This window comes from Triturus cristatus, chromosome 10 (genome assembly GCF_964204655.1).
Source record: "Triturus cristatus chromosome 10, aTriCri1.1, whole genome shotgun sequence".
NCBI classification, from domain to species: domain Eukaryota; kingdom Metazoa; phylum Chordata; class Amphibia; order Caudata; family Salamandridae; genus Triturus; species Triturus cristatus.
Window position 1 is genome coordinate 166,109,643 of NC_140593.1, and position 18,881 is coordinate 166,128,523.

The window sequence follows — 18,881 nt, forward strand, 5'->3', positions numbered from 1 at the left end:
CAACATACAAGGTCATTTTCTTCTGAATAACGCACTTGTCCTTTAATGTGTTTAGAAACAGGATGTTGTTGATAATGGACCTTCCTGGTCTTAATCCTGATTCAATCAATCGATCCGGACTTGGTATAGTGCGACTAATCACCCGTGAGGGTTTCGATTGTTGGATTTACATTTTTACCTCCTCTATCAGTAAGGACCACCAGTAGGATCTTTGCAAATAGTTTTCCAAATACATCTACTGTAGCTATAGGATGATAGCTATGTTGCAGGTCTCCACTGCTCTTTTTATATAGGGCCATTGTTAACGATCCCTTCCAAGTTGGGGTAATACGACATGTTTCAACAGTGTCAAAGGAAAGGAAAAGGGATTCCCGCCCACTCTGCAGTGAAGGCCAATGGATGGTTATCAGTATCCCATCCTGACCTTCAGCATCAGAAACTCTAAATACAGGATTAGTCTAATAATCAGTGGCTTAGCTAGACCTTGTGCCGTCCGTGGAGGTCCCTACATTTACTGCCCGTAGCGGCTGCCGACCCCAAAACTCGTGCCGCCCGGGGAGGACCGCCACTGCTAATAATGATATCTTTGGTGAATGACTGAGAGATCCATCCAGAGCTCTAATCAGTGTTATCTATTTGTATCTTGTATGTATGTAGTCCTATTGTCATTAAGTTTGTAGACTGACGAGCTCTGATCACAATGGTCTTCAAGAAGCCCCGCCCCATCGTAAGTGCAGTCAAGGCATGGCCATCTGCGGTGGACCGTGGCTAACCATGATTTTTCAGTAGACACAGAAATAAGGCTGCAACATCATATATCCAAGCATTGAAGAGTCAAGCCCAGGATTGATCTAATGAACAACTATTTTAACTCAATTCAATGCCATTTGCAGTTCATCAGCTCACAAGTTCACCTCCCAAGATGGGTCCACTGATGTAGCTGTGCTTTATGTCTCCGGCCCTCTGGATGGTTTTCAATCGCATTTCCAGACTAACATTTTTATGAATATTTATGTCTGGGTCTGTGCTTATTTTCCTACCTTTCAGAAGTTTGTTATTAAGTTCTATGTCTGTCTTTGTGTAAATAAACAGTCTCTCTCTTTGGAAACAGAATTGTCCTTTTCATCTTTTGCGGCTTCTTTTTTTGGTGGCCAGACCGGTCGAGCATTGTGACGGGATGGGGATGGTGGGTAGGAGGAGTTTGGGTGTGGGGGCCTTTCATGACCCTTTTACTTGGAAATCACAAGCTGTGCTGGGAACAGTTGACCTGGTGGAAACTTGGGAGGTTTGGGTATATGTTATCCTGCATGGCTGTGATCGTCACTGACCTGAAGCATTCCAAGGGTCAGCCCTGGATCATAGAAGATGACTGTACCCAACAGATACAAATGTTGCCAGGGAACTTTTTTCCTTCACTGACACTTTGTCAAAAATTGGCTAATCATGAAGAGGTCCATGTATCAGATGGATCTTGCACATGTCCAGCTGTAGATGAAGAGTGCAGGTATATTTGCTTCCTGCCAGGAGACCCTCTTGCCCCTGCGGCATTGATGGGTGGGTTTAGAGTCCTGTGCCCCAGCTTCTTCCATACTTGTCCTCACCTGTGCCCATAACTAGGTCTGGCGGTTAGTAAATGTAGCGCATTCATGCTATTGATTAGGCTTTTGTTTCGAATTGCTAAGTGCCATTTTACACCCGGCTACTTTAAGAGGTGGGGTACTCGTCATTAACCTTTTTTTCTTCTGTACTCAAACCTTAATGGGGTGAAACATTATCTTCAGCTAGCTACTTGTAGGAACGTGGGTTATTATATAGTGAGGCTGGTTAGGCTCCGCTATGCAATACCTTTACGTTACCACACATAGGTCCTTCTGGATTCACACCAATAAATCCCTAGCTCAGTCCTGGTAGTGTGCCCAGATGTGGGTCCCTTGCTCACTTTGCCACTGTATTCAAGATAGAATGGCTGATGAGGGTTATGAACCCGAAACCGGTCCCAGGATGCTTGTTTCTGGTCCAGGGAAGACATGGCTTGGCAGTTCGAGCTGGACTGTTCCCATGAGGCACAGGGTCAGACTGATTTGCATATGGTCATGTGTGAACTGAGGTGGTGGAGTGAGCTAAAGAATGATGATGGATTAAACCCAGATCAGTTGTCTGGGAATGAGTGTTTGATTTGCTCAAACTCTCCATCCATCATCCCCTTTGGTATCGTTCAGTCCCGGTAGTGTGGCACAGAGCAGTCAGGCTTTACTGGAGGAACATGTGCTAAGCATTTCAGAGAACCAATATTGATGATATGTAATTGACACTACTCAAACGAAATATGACACAAATTTATAAAAAAATAAAGCAGATTTTAAAATAAATTTATACACCAAAATGAAGACAATCGGATGAGTATAATCTGAGTTATGGATTTTCAAAGGAAATATAAATCAGTGCATGTAACACTTGCAAAACGATAGAGTTGCGGTCAATAGGAAAATGCACTAGTGACACTTGGTCACTTGCGGGTCGAGTCCAGTGGAAACCACTGGGGTAAGGTGATGCGGGTCCGAGGACCAGGGTCCAACAGTCAGTTGAATTTTACCTGGCTCTTACGGTTTGGGTGCAGAGTTATCCTGGCTGTCTCTGATGCAGAATGCGAGAGCCACAGAGGCTGTTTTTTCTGCTTGGATGGTGCTGGTGAGGAAAGGGGTGCAAAATCTCGACAATGGGCCACTGAGGTGGCCGGTTGAGGATGCTGCGGGTTTCCCTTGAGGCACAGCGTCGAACAAAGGCAGTGGTAGCCTGGCTGGCCACCAACATGCCTTGGTAGTAGCGAACACAGCTTTCAGTTACTTTGACCTCCTGAAGTCCGGGGGAAAACAGTAGCTGCCTGAAACTTGCTGGAGGTCATGAGTACATTTCCCACAATCCACTAGACCGTTTAATTTGGGCAACCCCTCGGCGGGCCCGATGGTCAGCGATTCTCGTGTTCTGGAAGTGCAATTTAGCTGGGCTGCAGGGGACTACTACCTCTAGTCCAAGGGAGTTCTGGTGTTGCCTTTGACTTGCAGAGAGGTTCCTCTTTCTTTTGGAGCTGATCTTTGGTCCAGGATGAGTTGTGATCGTCGAGTTGAAGGGTGGTTGCCACAGGTTCAGATTATCTTGCCTTTGCTTTGTGAAGGTCCCGAATTCGCAGTCACAGATCTCTTCTTTGTCAAAGGTCACAGTTCAAGCAGATATGAGGTTCTGGTGCCAGGGGAGCCCCTTAAGTCCCAGATTTAGGGGTCTTAGGGGTACGGGAGCTTGCAGTCAATGGGTTACTAGCCCCAGCAGCTAATCTGCCTCTGAGGTGCCCATTTCCTGTGGAGGGTGGCACATTTTCTACCCAGAAGCCTCTATTCTGCCAATTTTAAAAATAGAGAACCCTTCTTTGGGTGCACATACCAGTTAGCCCAACTTAGGTGTGTGGCTAGCCTTCTGGGGGTGTACACCTCCTAATTACCTACTTTTCCCACCAGCCCAGGTTTCAAATGTGCCTGGGGCAAGGGGATGGCCTTTTCTTTCTCCTGTAGGAAGACTGGTTGGGTATCAGAGGCGGTGAGGGCTTTAAAGCTCACCGCCTTGATGTGTCATTTCACTAGCCATCCTGCCAGGAAAGGAGGCGACACCTCCCACCTAGGCAGACCTTTGTTTCTGCCTTTTGAGAGAGCTAACACCCCTTGGCAGGGGTCAGATTCCTGTCTTGGTGGCAGCAGCTGCAGGCTATCAGCGAGGGCACAGGTAAGGCTGGGGCAACCAAATGGGCAGCCTCTATGGTAGCCACCTGGGTGCATGACACATTCAATCCGACTTTAGAGAAAAGTCGGTGTGATGACACAAGTTGTTTGATACCAAACCTGACACTTTTCAGTCGGACCATAATGGAGCTGGCAGTCTGGGGGTGCCTGGGTGCTAGCCCATGTTATCCTAAGCCCCCCTGAAAACTCATGGTAGCCCCATATGGAAGGAGGCTTCTAGAGGGACATATAAGCTAGCACTTATATGTCTATGCCTTTATCATAATTCACCCTCCCACCAAGGCTCAGGAGGCCTATTTTAGGGGTGACTGACATTTTTTTTTTTTTGCAGAGTTTTATATAGCGCGAACTTGACCCGAATCCAATCAAGTATCAGAGCGCTTTACATAGCACCAGGTACATTACATGAGGACACATTCATTTTTTGTTAGGCATGGGGAGATTAAGTGATTTGCCCAGAATCACAGGATGTTCAGCGTCATTGCCAAGACTCGAACCCAGTTCCCCAGGTCCGAGGTCGAGCACCCTAGCCGTTAGGTCAACTCCTCTCCCCTAAATATTAAGAACAGTGCTTTGCCCTTGCCACACATGGTGAGGGCAAAGTTGAGTTCGGGCAGTTTGCACTGCTCATGCAGTCTGCAATGGCAGGACTGCTGTTTTCTGTTTACTTGGGTCACTCAGGGTGGCACAAACAGTGCTTCAAGCCTTGGTGAACTCTTTAACTCCCAAGCCCTGGGTACCACTAGTACCACTTGCCAGGGACTTATAAGGGGTTGAAGCCCTTGCCAATTCACATTCATCATGTTTCATGGAAATTGCATTGGCACTGGGTCCTGGTTAGCAGGCTCCAGTGCACTTTCAGAGTCATAACCATCAGCATTTGAGAAAAAAGTATGTAGGCGACCATACAAAAAGGGCACTTTCCTAAACTACTCATATAAGTCTATATTGACTGTTGTACCAGTCTGTGGAAATGTACAATAGTGAATAATGGATATTACTGATCACAATGTGAATGTATATTAGAGGGGCAGGTGTGTTGTCTCTCAGGTTAAGGTTGGCCTTTTTTTCATCATCAGGTTTTGCCCCAGAGCAAGAGACAGAGAGAAAGGCAGAAAAGGAGTAAGAAAAAGAAAACAGTGAACAAGTGAGAAATCAGGGATAAAACAAAACCTGCAAGAGTGAGATAAAGAGAAAGACAATGTACAAAGGTGGAAGAAAGAGGCATGAGGTAGTATCAAAGCTAGATGGCCTTGGTACCCAGAAACTCCAGTTTCTGGCAGTGCTGGCAGCCGACTCCCAAGAAAAACTTTGGGCCCCTTCATTTATGTTATTGTTTTTGAAAATTGACTGTTAACACCTCCTGCCACAGAGCTAAGAAGGCTGCATTGTCAATGATGGAGGCTAAAGTTCAGGAGTGAGTGGGAGACACTTCATTCGTCATATACATCCTGGCAGTTGTGTTAAAATGGGCAAAAACTGGCACCTGTAATAGCACTGGCACCAACTTAGAGTTGAATGCAGTTTGCACTGGCACGTGCTTTAGATTCACAGTTTCCACCAAGTTTTAGCTGGTGGCAACTCAGATCATCCAACTCAAATGGTACCACTGTGTGTCATACAATATCGGCTCCCTTCACATGGTCTCCAGGTAAAGAGTTGCTATTACATGGAGGAACACTAGTTGGGATGGGAACCCCCATACAAGCAGGTTTTCAGCTCGTGCTTGCCCAGCCGATGTCCATTACGGATTTATGAACATTCCCAGAACATCGGACGCAGCCTGTGGCAGAAGTTTTTTTTTTCAAAAATGTTTTATTTGCCAACAGCTGTAGAAGACCTGATATGCCTAGGGTTTTAGCTGAAACAGTATAAAATATAGTTACATCACTGATGTGGACATTTATAGTGTCAAAATCGAACAGTTTAAGAACAGAAAATATCTTGACTATTAAACAAATGAAAAACAGTGCCATGGACACATTACTGACTCTGATATTAGCAGTTCCCAGACAACCCAGCCAAATGATTGTACAATTGTGCAGCAATATAACTCTCCCCCATCTTTTCATCTTAACAGTTCCATATTTGTTGCTGAATGGGTTATGGGCTCCAGATACAGACCATGGTAAGCCGCCCATCTCTTCCATATTTTGGGGTGGTTTTGAGGGCACCCCCTCACTTTGAATATTGGTATCTCTAAACCCATGCAGAAGCCCAATCCCTTCTTCCAAGCCTCTACTAAGGGAGGAGACGTGGCCTTCCACGACTGGGCAATATCACGTTTCGCCAAGGTAAGACCCAGAAATAACAGGTGGCGCTTGTAACTATTGCCCCATATCCCCTCAGTAATATGTAATATGGCCAATTGCGGCGAGAATGGAATATCCCTGCCCAGCACCTCCAACATGCCACAACCCTCACCAGAACCTTAGAAGCGTGGCACACTGCCATATTGTGTGTAATAGGTATTTCCACAGCGCAAACATAAAGGGGATTCGACCAGTACGGCCCTCCATAATCTATACCTAGTGAAGAAGACCCGATGAAGGTATTTAAATTGTATGAGACGTAGGTGCGCCGTGATGGCAGCACCCCGCGGGGATGCCATAGACTCGGCCCAATTGTCATCATCTACCGAGCCTAAATCCCTTTGTCAGGCGTCACGAATTGCATCCAATGTGGTGGGCTATTAGTAACAAGTGTTCGATATATTTTAGTGTTTTTATGGTCTCCAAGATCACCCATAAAAACCTTGGCGTCTATGGGGTTGAATTCAGGTATGTCCTCCTGGTGTGCAATGCAAGGGGATAGTGCGTGGCGAAACTGGAGGTATTTATAAAACTGCATGTGGGGCATGTTGTATTCTTTCTGGAGCTCCTGGGAGGACTTTAGTGTCTGACCCAGCAGGACCACCCCCAGCATAGATATACCAATGGCCTCGCATCCCCCAAAACCACGTAACATTGATAGCTGGGGTAGGAGACCATTATGCTTTTGTCTGTCAGCCCCACCACCCCACCTGGCGCAGCTCTGAGTGGTGAGCCCGAGTACAAAACCGTGTGCACAGTTGTGTCATCCATTAGCCAGCGTTCGACTGCGTATGCTGGGTCTCATCTATCCCCATACCACCAGTCATTGAGAACAAGGAGGTGGGACATCGCGTGGTATGCCTGGCTATCCGGGGTCGCTATGCCCCCACAACATGTGTACTGAAAGCAGGTTCTCAGGGCCACCCTGGCGGAACCCCCACTCCAAAGGAAATGAAGTAGGATCGCGTTAATTTGTCGGAACCAGGTGGGCGGTATTGGGAAGGGGTGATTTGGGAGTTGGTACAAAAGGCAGGGTAAAGAAACCATCTTGAAAATTGCTGCTCTGTCAAACAGGGATAGTAGTAGATGTGACCAGGAGAGCACCTGCTCCTTAATTTGCACCCATAATGGGGCCATATGTTTGTCCCATGAAGTGGGCTGGGAGCCCGACAGGAATACCCCCAGATATCTGAACCTATCCAGAACCACTGTTACTTTGCTGGACCATGCACCCAGATGACACCTGCCCCGTATCGGCCACAGGAATGACTTACGGGCATTCATGTATAGACCGGAGGTCTCGCCAAAAATTTGCATTATCTGGAGCAGCCTCGGGCCTGTCCGGTTGGGGTCTGTAAGGAAAAACAATACATCGTTTGCATATAATGCTATGCATCCGAGACTTCCCGGGACCATTCGAAGCCACAGACCTGGGCATCCACCCTGACCCAGGCCGCTATGGCTCCATAGTGAGCGTGAGCAAGTAGGGGGAAAAGGGGCAACCCTGATGAAGGTTTTGTGTTTTGATTTTTTTTTCATTGGTGGCTGGTAGAAGTGCTCCCACAACCCTCCCAGGCTCTGCCCTCTTCTCTCACACTGTAGAAACTTTAAAGAAGTGTAATCTCCAAGCAACTGAGTGCACATCTGGTGAAATTGCGAAATGATGTGTACACAACAGATTGAAATACCATCTGTGTGTGTTATTCCCCATTTTGACGAATATAGAAAGTGGGCACAAAACTCAAACCTTGGGCGTGTTAGTCCCCCTGTTTTTGCACTGACCTTTAATTGACTCCTTAGTAATTCTCCATGACAAAGGCCATGTGTGAGTGAAAATGCCTTTCTCTAATTTCCACTAGTATGCACCAATCTACCACAATATTGCACTACTCCTTAGTGTCAAGAACCTGAAGGAGTGCAGTAACACAAGTTCATGTACTTATTATAATTATTTCCACCACATCCCACCGACCCACAACCGCCCTTAGCACCCGAATCTGGACAGCAGAAAGCCTCTGGGGTGGAAAGGTGGCACCATCTCTGCCCGTGCACCCAGAGTACCCTCCACAGCTCTCCGCTGCTGATCAGTCAGGCTGGGTTTCCTCTTTTATTCAGGCTCGAGGAGATGTTTATTCCTTCAGTCTTCGCTTCCTCCACCCACCTTTAAACGTGATGTGTCTCAGGAAGGCTCTGAGCAGATGGCGCACTGTTCCATTTTCTGACTGAAGTCTATCTGTTTCACTGCGAACACAGCACAGGCTGCCTCTTAAGGTGTCAGATGCCCGAAAAGGCTCCCATCCAATCTCTGTGAAGGGTGAAATAGGGGGAACCGCATTATTCTGTGTAGATCATCAGAGCTGAGAGGTGACAGCGCACCCATGCAGAACTGCCCTTCTGGCTGTCTGAGCTGAGCACAAGAACCATCAGCTTGCTGTGCTGGACCACATCTCACATGCCACGAGGTAAGCTCAGACTTACATGTGCAGTAGATTTAACATGTTCGGGTATTGCTTAAACGATGTATGGGTACACGACTGCAAACATTTTAAGAAGGAAGGAATGACTTTTCTAAGAACTGATTCAGCGTGGCACGGTACTGGCGTGGCGGTAACTTTCAAAGCGAATTTACATTTCCGAGTGGTAAATCAATGCCAGTACCAGGCAATTTCAAGTAAAGCCCCATACAATGGGGAAATACCATGTGGGACCAGGTTAACCGGTCGGAAAGCCTTAATGCAATTACCTATTTCATGGGGGTTAAAGCATGCATTTGACACCTGCTTTGAGCAGGTGTCAAATGTATGCTTCCTCCTCAGGGTGGGAATAGGGGAAGGATGGGAAAGGTTAGTTATGTCAGGGGAAGGATGGGAAAGGTGTGTTATGTCAGGGGAAGGATGGGAAAGGTGTGTTGTGGCAGGGGGAAGGATGGGAAAGGTGTGTTGTGGCAGGGGGAAGGATGGGAAAGGCAAGTTATGTCAGGGGAAGGATGGGAAAGGTGTGTTGTGGCAGGGGGAAGGATGGGAAAGGTGTGTTGTGGCAGGGGGAAGGATGGGAAAGGCAAGTTATGTAAGGGGAAGGATGGGAAAGGTGTGTTGTGGCAGGGGAAGGATGGGAAAGGTTAGTTATGTCAGAGGAAGGATGGGAAAGGTGTGTTATGGCAGGGTGAAGGATGGGAAAGGTGTGTTGTGGCAGGGGAAGGATGGGAAAGGTTAGTTATGTCAGAGGAAGGATGGGAAAGGTGTGTTGTGGCAGGGGGACGGATGGGAAAGGTTAGTTATGTCAGGGGAAGGATGGGAAAGGTGTGTTATGTCAGGGGAAGGATGAGAAAGGTGTGTTATGGCAGGGGGGAGGATGGGAAAGGTGTGTTATGTCAGGGGAAGGATGAGAAAGGTGTGTTATGGCAGGAGGAAGGATGGGAAAGGTTAGTTCTGTCAGGGGAAGGATGGGAAAGGTGTGTTGTGGCAGGGGGAAGGATGAGAAAGGTGTGTTGTGGCAGGGGGAAGGATGAGAAAGGTTAGTTATGTCAGGGGAAGGATGGGAAAGGTGTGTTGTGGCAGGGGGAAGGATGGGAAAGATTAGTTATGTCAGGGGAAGGATGGGAAAGGTGTGTTGTGGCAGGGGGAAGGATGAGAAAGGTGTGTTATGTCAGGGGAAGGATGGGAAAGATTAGTTATGTCAGGGGAAGGATGGGAAAGGTGTGTTGTGGCAGGGGGAAGGATGGGAAAGATTAGTTATGTCAGGGGAAGGATGGGAAAGGTGTGTTGTGGCAGGAGGAAGGATGAGAAAGGTGTGTTGTGGCAGGGGGAAGGATGGGAAAGGTGTGTTGTGGCAGGGGGAAGGATGGGAAAGGTGTGTTGTGGCAGGGGGAAGGATGAGAAAGGTTAGTTATGTCAGGGGAAGGATGGGAAAGGTGTGTTGTGGCAGGGGGAAGGATGGGAAAGGTTAGTTATGTCAGGGGAAGGATGGGAAAGGTGTGTTGTGGCAGGGGGAAGGATGGGAAAGATTAGTTATGTCAGGGAAAGGATGGGAAAGGTGTGTTGTGGCAGGGGGAAGGATGGGAAAGGTTAGTTATGTCAGGGGAAGGATGGGAAAGGTGTGTTGTGGCAGGGGAAAGGATGGGAAAGGTAAGTTATGGTGGGAGAAGCATTGTATTCTTCCCCTGACATAAAAAAAACGTGGAACAGGGCTTGGCTGCTGTTGCAGTCAAAACCTCATGCAACATTTCCGGGGTGAAACAGCTGCCTGGAAAAAGCGTGCCTGTGATCATACACCCAAGAAAACCGGGTGCTGACCACCAGCCCACCCTGAATCAAGTGGAGTGGATTCCATATGGTACTTCAGCTCCACCTGTCTCATAATCAGGGTCTAAGACGAAGAAGCCGCTCGAGGCACGCCGGGGAAAAGAGATACCTACAAACCTTTGCATGATCAATCAATCTTGTTTTTATTCACACATGGATAAAGACATACATAAATGTCTTTATTTTATTCATTTTCAATTTATATTCTTTTGTGTAGCACAGACTACATATTTGATCTTCTTCTAGATGCCAGTGAGAAGAAGATCTAAGGGTGGACTGAACACGAGGCAGTGGATCATGTGATAATGAGGGACGATCTTGTAGGCGTTTTTAATACAAGGAGGTTTGTTGGAATATGGCTCTTTACAACGAATGCGTTGTTCACGCATTCTATTACAACGCGTTCGTTACAACAACCGCGTTGTTTCAACATGAACCATTACATCGCAAGTCGTTTCAACGACTTGCTGTAAGGGACTAAGGAATAGTATTATTTAGTATTCCTACTCCAGTTTGTGCAACACCAGCGTGCATCCTACAGCAAGTTGTTGAAAAGACTTGCGATGTAATGGTACGCATGGTAACAACGCGGTCATTGTAACGACCGCGTCGTAAAGGAACCGCGTTGTGGAGACAGCGTTGTAAACATTGTTTCCCGTTTGTTGCACAGAGCAAGGGTTTAGCTGGAGGCAAACACCTGTCTCCTTTGCTCTCACAGTTGGGTTTTGGGATAAAGACTCATTTAAAATGGAATAGGTATTTCTAAGCCTTGCTAATAGATAGCGCATGTGTTGTCTGTTGCCAGGCATATTATTAGCTTACTGTGGGATTGGAGCCTGTCTGTTCCTTATTATTGGTTGTCTTCGATGTCACTTTCATTTGCTTGCTTCTTATTTATCAGCTGTGTGGGCTTTTGTTTATCTCGCCCCTGGATCAATTACTTTATCTTCCACCGCTCGCGTTTTAATTTTAAATTTTCATTTGTGCACTCAAAAAGAGAGTGCATATGCTTTACCAGCATCTCCCTTGTGTGCTCTGCACCCTCCACTGCGCTCGGTGTTTCTCTTTCTCACTTGTGTGCTTTCCACCCACTCCCCAGTGTTTCCTTCTCACCCGTGTGCTTATTCCCGACTAGCTCCATGTTGTTGTCTTTCGTCTGTTTGATCCCCCCATCCACGCCCTTGTTGCTTCCCCCAACCGTAGATCCTTTTTGTTTCGGCCCCCCACCCATACCCCGTGTTGCTTCCATCTCCCACTTGCACCCCCTTGTTGCTTCAGCCCCCTTTGTGCTTACCCCATGTGTTTTTTCTTCTTTGTTATTGATCCAAATTGGATCAGCAACTAACATTTTTTAAAAATGCACCTCCATCATTTTGTAGACACAAACATGTATGCATGTTGCACCTGCCTACGAAATAGTGCAGCTTGCTACACCAATACCTTTTTTGTTTCCAAAATTCTTTAGCCACGTGACACAGCATTGCTGAATATGTAAAACCATTTGCAAGGCCAATGGGTCTCAAGGTTGATAGCTTTTGGCTTTGCCAATGATTGTTGGTTGGTGATGGTGTTTCTGTGGACAAAAGAGTGCGGAGCTATCAATAGATTTGGAGGTAAGGGTAAAGATTTTGAAGGATACTCTGGATTTGGCAGAACATAGGTATCTATTCTATTGAGTTTGGTGATGCTTTTATTTTTGCCCATGCCAAATACGACTACAAATTCAATGTTTTGGGCTCGTTGAAATCTCTTGATTTGATATGAGGGCAGACAGTATTGTAGTGTGTTTCTGTAGTGAAAGCAAAAACGTGCTAGTGCTTCTACCAGCACTGGGTGATGTTCAGTGGAGGGGAGTGGGCAGGCTTCTTGAGCAATTTCATTTCCTGAAAAGTGGATTTAACTACCAAGTTACCTGGGAGGTTAGGCCAAGATCAACATGTTAGGTCTCTCCAAGATTTATTATTTTGCTTTTTAGAGGGACTGTTCTTCTAGATCGGTTTGGCAGGGCAGGATCAGTCCAAATTTTGAACAAGTGAAGTGATCCTGGCTCTGTCTTGCCTTGCAGCATTTGAATTTTAGAAATGTTTGACTGTTTAAGCCAAGTCAGAATTCTTTGATGTTCAACATCAGTCGTGTGGAGAAATATTATTTGGTTTCTGTGTTATGATTCTTCCCCGTCACCTTCTGTTTTGATTGTTAATTTTTATTGATACATTTTCCGTGGCCTAAAAATGGAATGGTTATCCATTGCCAAATTGTTTGTCTCTTCTGTGCAGAGCAAATATTAGAGTTTGCCTTCTATGGACTTCAGTTTGCGCATTGCCGGATGTCCAGAGTGGTAATACACACTGAAATCCTCATACTGGAGGGTGCAGTAATTTCCAGGTGCGATACCACTACAGTAGCTGGAGATTTCCTCTATACAATGAGGAATAACCCAGTGAATCATTGTTTACATAGCAATATCAGGATGTTTTTCCCACATTCAGGAAATTTTTTCTGCACACATTTTGCCAGGTCTTTCGTGGCAAAATGTTGGTGAGAAAAATCTAGGAGTGTGGTGTTTCCTGCATTACTTGTAATCTCAGTTCAGACAGTTTCCTGCATTACTTGTAATCCCAGTTCAGACAGTGACTACTATTCCCACTCTAATTGGGATTACCTCGAGACTTTAATTTAATCTTTATTTCGGTTTAAAAAACCATAAAAGATATACAATATAATTTACTCAACATAACATAACAATAAAACATTCCAAAGGTATCGCTAGACCAGATTACCACGAGACTTGAACTGAGGGTTTATGTTGTATCTGTTACGGGCTCATTGCTCTGCAGATGACGTGAGTCTTTCGATTAAATGCACAGTGACTATAAGAATGGCTCCCCATTGCATACCGGACCAATACATTGCATTGATGCGGCTGCGTTTTTTATCTGTTTTGACCCCGTTAAGAGGTGAATGGAGCACTAATCAATGTCAAAGACTGAGACTAATTTTAATCTATCAGGAGCTGCATGAACATTTTATTTAATTAGTAAGACTGTAACCTCTTCATAACTTTAGGTTTTTGCATCACTGGGAATCATCTTAACTGATGCATATTTTAAGAACTATACTAATAATCTAGTTAAAGTTATTTACCTGATACACCTGGCTGCCTCGTATTAACCTAAAAATATTGCCTCTTACTACATTGTTGTGGATGAATTATTGTAGGTGCACAAAGAAAGTTTTGTCTCGACCCTCTTCTCCATCTGGGATTCCAATAATGTGGTATTGTTATACCTGTTACTGCATTCAATGTCATCTAATCTGTCCTTTAGGGCAGTCTGTCTGGCATCCATCTTCAATATTTAACCTTTTATGTTTTGCAAGCGTTCTTTAGTGAAGATAAGGTCGATTTCATATGAGATCAAGTGTAATGATAATGATTGAAGCTTTTTTTGCAAATGTTCGATTTCTTAGGGTGAGAGTTGTGCTGCGTTGGTTTCTTAGGAGTGAGATCCTCAATGTTGCTCAACAGTGTTTGTCATGTGTAAGTTGTGATTGACCTGTTTCCTGTGATATATCAAATAGTTTAATTCAATGGGATAATACTACCTAACGATTTGTGCTAGATGATGGTGGATATCCCAAAGTTCATTGCCTCTTAATGATATTCATCTCGTAATTGATCAAACATGTTTAAATAAGGATGCATCCAAAACACATCATAATGCAATTAATGTGGTCATTTGTAACCTAAACTAATGCTCTTGGTATTGGGAGATCCATGGGTATTATTTACTGAGAGGATGACGGGGGAACTCACAATGAGGCACTAACACGATCCTCTAGATATGAAGTATTACATTTAGCAGCTTCAAAGCCAACCCACTTCAGTAGATTTTTTAATTCCATTATATAATTGAGCTGGAGGAATAGCACCTCCTGCTGACAAACTGTATTTCTGGCTGAATGGAGTTGTGCACATACGCAAAAACAACAAGGTGATGGATGGAATGCTTGATTTTAATCTCAGCCACTGGCAATTGATCGGGTCGCATCCCAATCCATTGTTTTTGCCCCCATGCCTGCTCAGTTTGGACCCAGCCATATGTATTTGCAGATATTACCAAGAGGTTCAAACATGTGACCTGTCGAAAAAAAATATACATTAGCCTGTCCATTTTGCAACCTCCTACAAAGGGGCAATTTGCTTTCCAATCTATTAGTACATAGGTTGTATCACAAATTACACCCCTGGTCACAAAGCATGAGACTATCTACTTTGTGAACGGAGTTAGTATATCAGGCCTGTAATGCTTGTGGCTAATATAAATTATTCAAAATAGATTTGCATTTGATTGTGTTTCAATGGTGATCACTTTGGTATGAAATTGCAGATTATAAATATCCATGAGCACCTAGGCAAATGGCCTACCTACATGGTCCCAGTGCTTAATTTGTGCTGGTGCTTGCAGGTGGGGGGCACTAGCACTTATTTTTAATCACCAGACTTGACCCAGAGCAGGAGAGGGAGAAAAGCAGATAAAAGAAGAAAGAAGGAGGAAGAGAAAGGAAAACTGTAAGAAAGGAAGAAAGAAGGGTTGGGGAATAAGCTGCAAGAGTGGGATAAAAAGGCAGGAAGTGTAGGGTGGTTGAAGAAAGAGGCCTGAGGTGGAATCAAGAGTAGGTGGAGTTGGTTTGAGATTTGGCAAACGATTGGCCTTTTTTATTTTATTTTACAAATTTACACTTAATGGTGACTAGGAACGGGTGTCCTAGCCGCCGACTTCCTTCAAAATACAGCAACATATTGGTTTCTTTGGAAATATTGAAGTGGAAACTGACGTTTTCCTGGTTTCGCATCACCGTCCTCCATTCTGGCTAGCTTGCCAAAATGTGCACTTTGCATCAGGGACGCTGTAATGCAAGTTGCAGAGAGCAGCTGCCGGAGGAAGGACGGACCCACGCTCGGAGGCCGCACTGAAGGCCCGCAATCCAGCCTGGGAGCTGGCACGGCCGGTGCTTGCAGGGGGACACACGGGGGGAGAGAGATGTCACGCATCTTTCGCAAAACAAATCTGGATTGAGTTTAGTAAAAAAACAGGGGTGGGGGCTGCGGGTGGGCGAGGCAGCAGTTACGCTCCAGTCTTCTGGCGCTCACATCTCTCCACCTACTCCAGATCCGAAGAGATTTTCTGCTCATTTCCCACATTTTCTGTACATTCGCAGGTTTGGACGCGGGCCCCGGCGAAGCGGCGGATGGGGCCTCCGTCGCCGGCTGGCTGTGTGGGGTTGGCAGCGATCAGCGGAGGTGTGGGGGCGCTTCTGCGGGGCTAGGAGCCGCCGCTGGCTGTCGAGGTACGTACCGCACACGCACCAGTGCATGCACACTTTTTCACACCTCTGATGTTTGATGTCACTTGTGCAACGTGTTACTTATGAGGCAGATGCACAGAGCACCAGCTCTTCTGGGGAAAGCGTGCACCAGTCGGATAATAAACAAGGGGGCAGCTTGGGGGTACTATTACAGAACCATGTCTAGCTCTGTCTAGACAGAGTTAGACAGGGTTCCAGGTCATGCATGCACTCTGAACCGTAATACGTGTAAGCCTGCAAAAACTCTATAAAAATCTATGTCTAACTTGCATATTACATCCGAGTAGCGACCTCGATGGTCACCTCTGGGGAGACTGACACTACTATACTATAATAATGTATTACAGTTGAGTTGTGACATCACAATGCATGCTGCCAGCGTCTGCAGACAATGCGGATGGCAGGTTAGTGAGCAAAAATGCATCCGTTTTTCAAACAATTAAAAGTATAATTCGATTTTCGGTTCACCTTCTTTTAGTTTGAAAAGAAATTTATTAAAGAAAAATGGAACAATTGTATACATTCTGTTTGAAAATTCAAGAGTACAAATGACAATGGAATAATCAACAATGAAATAACAGTCAATGAAATCAAATCGTTGCCTATATGAAAACGTTAGATGGTTCTCCTTCTTTTGAGACATGATCCCGGCCGTTCACGGGCTTTAGCTGATAATGAAACAATTGTGGGGCATGTTGATTTATTGCACTGTTGATTGCATTACGCCAAAGCAGAAATCGACGGGTGCCATGCCATGCATTTTGGATTGTAGTTCGTTTTGAAAGTCACTTGCAGTAAATTGCTTGAAATATAATTTTAAACCACATTTCTGACTTCATTGTGGAATGTTTATTTTCGCGGCAGAGTTTCTAAATATGTTAATTATTGCAAGCTTTAATGTCACTTTCCGCAGCTTTGCGCACCATACGAGCATCCGTGCAAAATGTTGATAAATAACACGAAAACTATTTTTAAAATGGCTCAGGGAAGGGTGGAAGCTTGATCATGTATTATACACAATAAAGTACCCCTAAGGGAGGTTATGCAGAGATAGAGAGTCAACCTTCCATGATTCAATGAAGGAGTTTGTGCCATCCGCATTGCTCCTGTGCACGGCCTCAGAACAGCTTGGTCACTTGAGATGCCCCCACAGTGGGAGTCCTGTGTGCCATATAATAAAAGTCTTTGCTGTCCAAAGGTGAAACCACTAAGTGAGCGCTTTCGGAGCAGCGTGCGCCTACGGAAGGATAACCGGTGTAGGCGTGGCCGGTGTGATGTCAGTCACTCGGGACCGCTGGTTGCTACAGCTTGCCTTGTTTGCACCTCTTTTTACGTTGACTGTTTTTCACATTATGGATGAATAAAAAGAGCAGAGGTGATGCAATTGTCGACTTTGGTTCACGTGTTAAGCTCCGATGCATCAGCCAAGGGTTCTGGGGTGTCAGGGTTGAGAGGGTTGGGAGTCAAGCCACACGCATAGAAACGCACAAGACATAGTATTTTTAGAAGCAAAGAGTAATACAAATGAAACCTGCAGGAGAGCACGAGTTGCAGAAATGGAAATAAAGGAGAAATATGTTGACAAACATTTACGAATGGTTGGGCATTTATAGCTACTGTGCACGCCTTTTTGTAGTACTGAAGGCTGGATTGCTTAGACTGCACGGGCACTGGTGCACTTTTGCACACTACTTGCACATTCGATAGCTTGTGCGGTTTTGGAACATTTTCCGATCCAATACATGGCATCTTTGTAGAGCAGTTTCATATGCCAAGTGCACCCTCATTTGCACCGCCCCCTGTTGCAAAATGCTGGCCCTTGAGCGGGCACCAGTACAGTATGCACTAGTGCTGTGAGTGTAATCCGGTTCAACAGGCTGAGAGGGTCTGGTGTCTAGTTTAGCTCCTGGCAGGCAGGTGCAGGGCCCACCTTCGGCACCTGCAAGGAGTCAGTTTAAAGGGGACAGTGAGTTCCTGCTGAGATACATTGCGTTGTCCTGTCAGAAGTAAGCAACAGGTGGCATTTATAGGGTGTGCAAAGAAGGCGGAGATGGACTCCCTCCTGTGTATCAGTGAAATAAATGTTCACTGCCGAGTCAGTGGAGCTCTGCAGGTCACCAATCTGACCTGTGGCAAAGCTGACTCAGGCTTCCATCCTACCAAGGTTGATACATTCAGGACCATGACATTGGGTGATATTAACACCTATTATTCGCAGCACTTAGGAATGGCAACAGTGTGGTATGAAGCGCTATATACAAAATATTAGTGGCTCCTCGTGCCACAGGAAGACCACCGGAAGGAAAAAGTAGTTGATGGACAGTTCTTGGTCAATGCACAATTGCGAGACCTGAGACAGTCTTTTTTGTCAAAAATGGTCAAACCATATCTCGCCACTCCCTTTAAAAACGTCATACACCTACCGCACTAGCCATGGCAGCCATGTGTGAATATCAAGTATTTAGATTTTTTTTGTAAAGCGCTCATACCATGTGCAGATTCTTTAGCGTTCTTTGCACGGTAGCAGCATTGTAAGTCGTGCTTTAGTCATCTGGTACCTTACATGACAAGACTTTAAGACAGAAAAAGGTGCTGAGGTGAAGTTGGGTTAATTATTTTAAGTAGAAGGACCTTGGTTATGGCTGAGTGAAAGCAGTTCAGATGCATCCATTCTTGTACTTGCTCCAGGCAGGACCCGACCTGCTGCCTACGCGCGGATCTCTCTTGTAGGTTTAGGTGAAGCAGTGTGTCATTAGCAAAGCAGTGGAATCCGGTGCTGTCGAGTTTGATGACTTGGGCACCAGCAGTCAAGAATGTGCTGAGGAGAATTAGGGAAAGTGTAGATCATTGTGCAAGCACAGGGCAACTAGCATCCAAAGATGAGAGTAATCCACCCTCAGGTTGAGTGATGTGGACTCTGTCCCTCTGCGTTGGTGGCAGCCAAACTGGAAGATGCTGATGAGGTGATAGGTTAGGGAGATGAATCTTCTCTGCAGACAATTCAAGTAGATGTTCTCTGGGACCATAGTGAGCAAACCGGATGTATATCTGGCTGTGGTTTCTCTGTGTGTACGTGGTTTCCCAAGTAGAGAGTTACCAATTGTTTATTTGAA

At 45.6% G+C, this 18,881-nt stretch overlaps 1 protein-coding gene across 2 annotated transcripts in view; it reads left to right on the forward strand.

The window, feature by feature from the left end:
• Positions 1–18,881, forward strand: part of NHSL2 (NHS like 2) — a 1,089,020-nt gene that overhangs the window by 264,530 nt on the left and 805,609 nt on the right. For both annotated transcript variants that reach the window (XM_085630752.1, XM_085630751.1), the window contains exon 2: positions 15,622–15,750. In XM_085630752.1, coding sequence (XP_085486878.1) covers positions 15,622–15,750 — 129 coding nt within the window. The remainder of the gene's footprint in view (positions 1–15,621; positions 15,751–18,881) is intronic.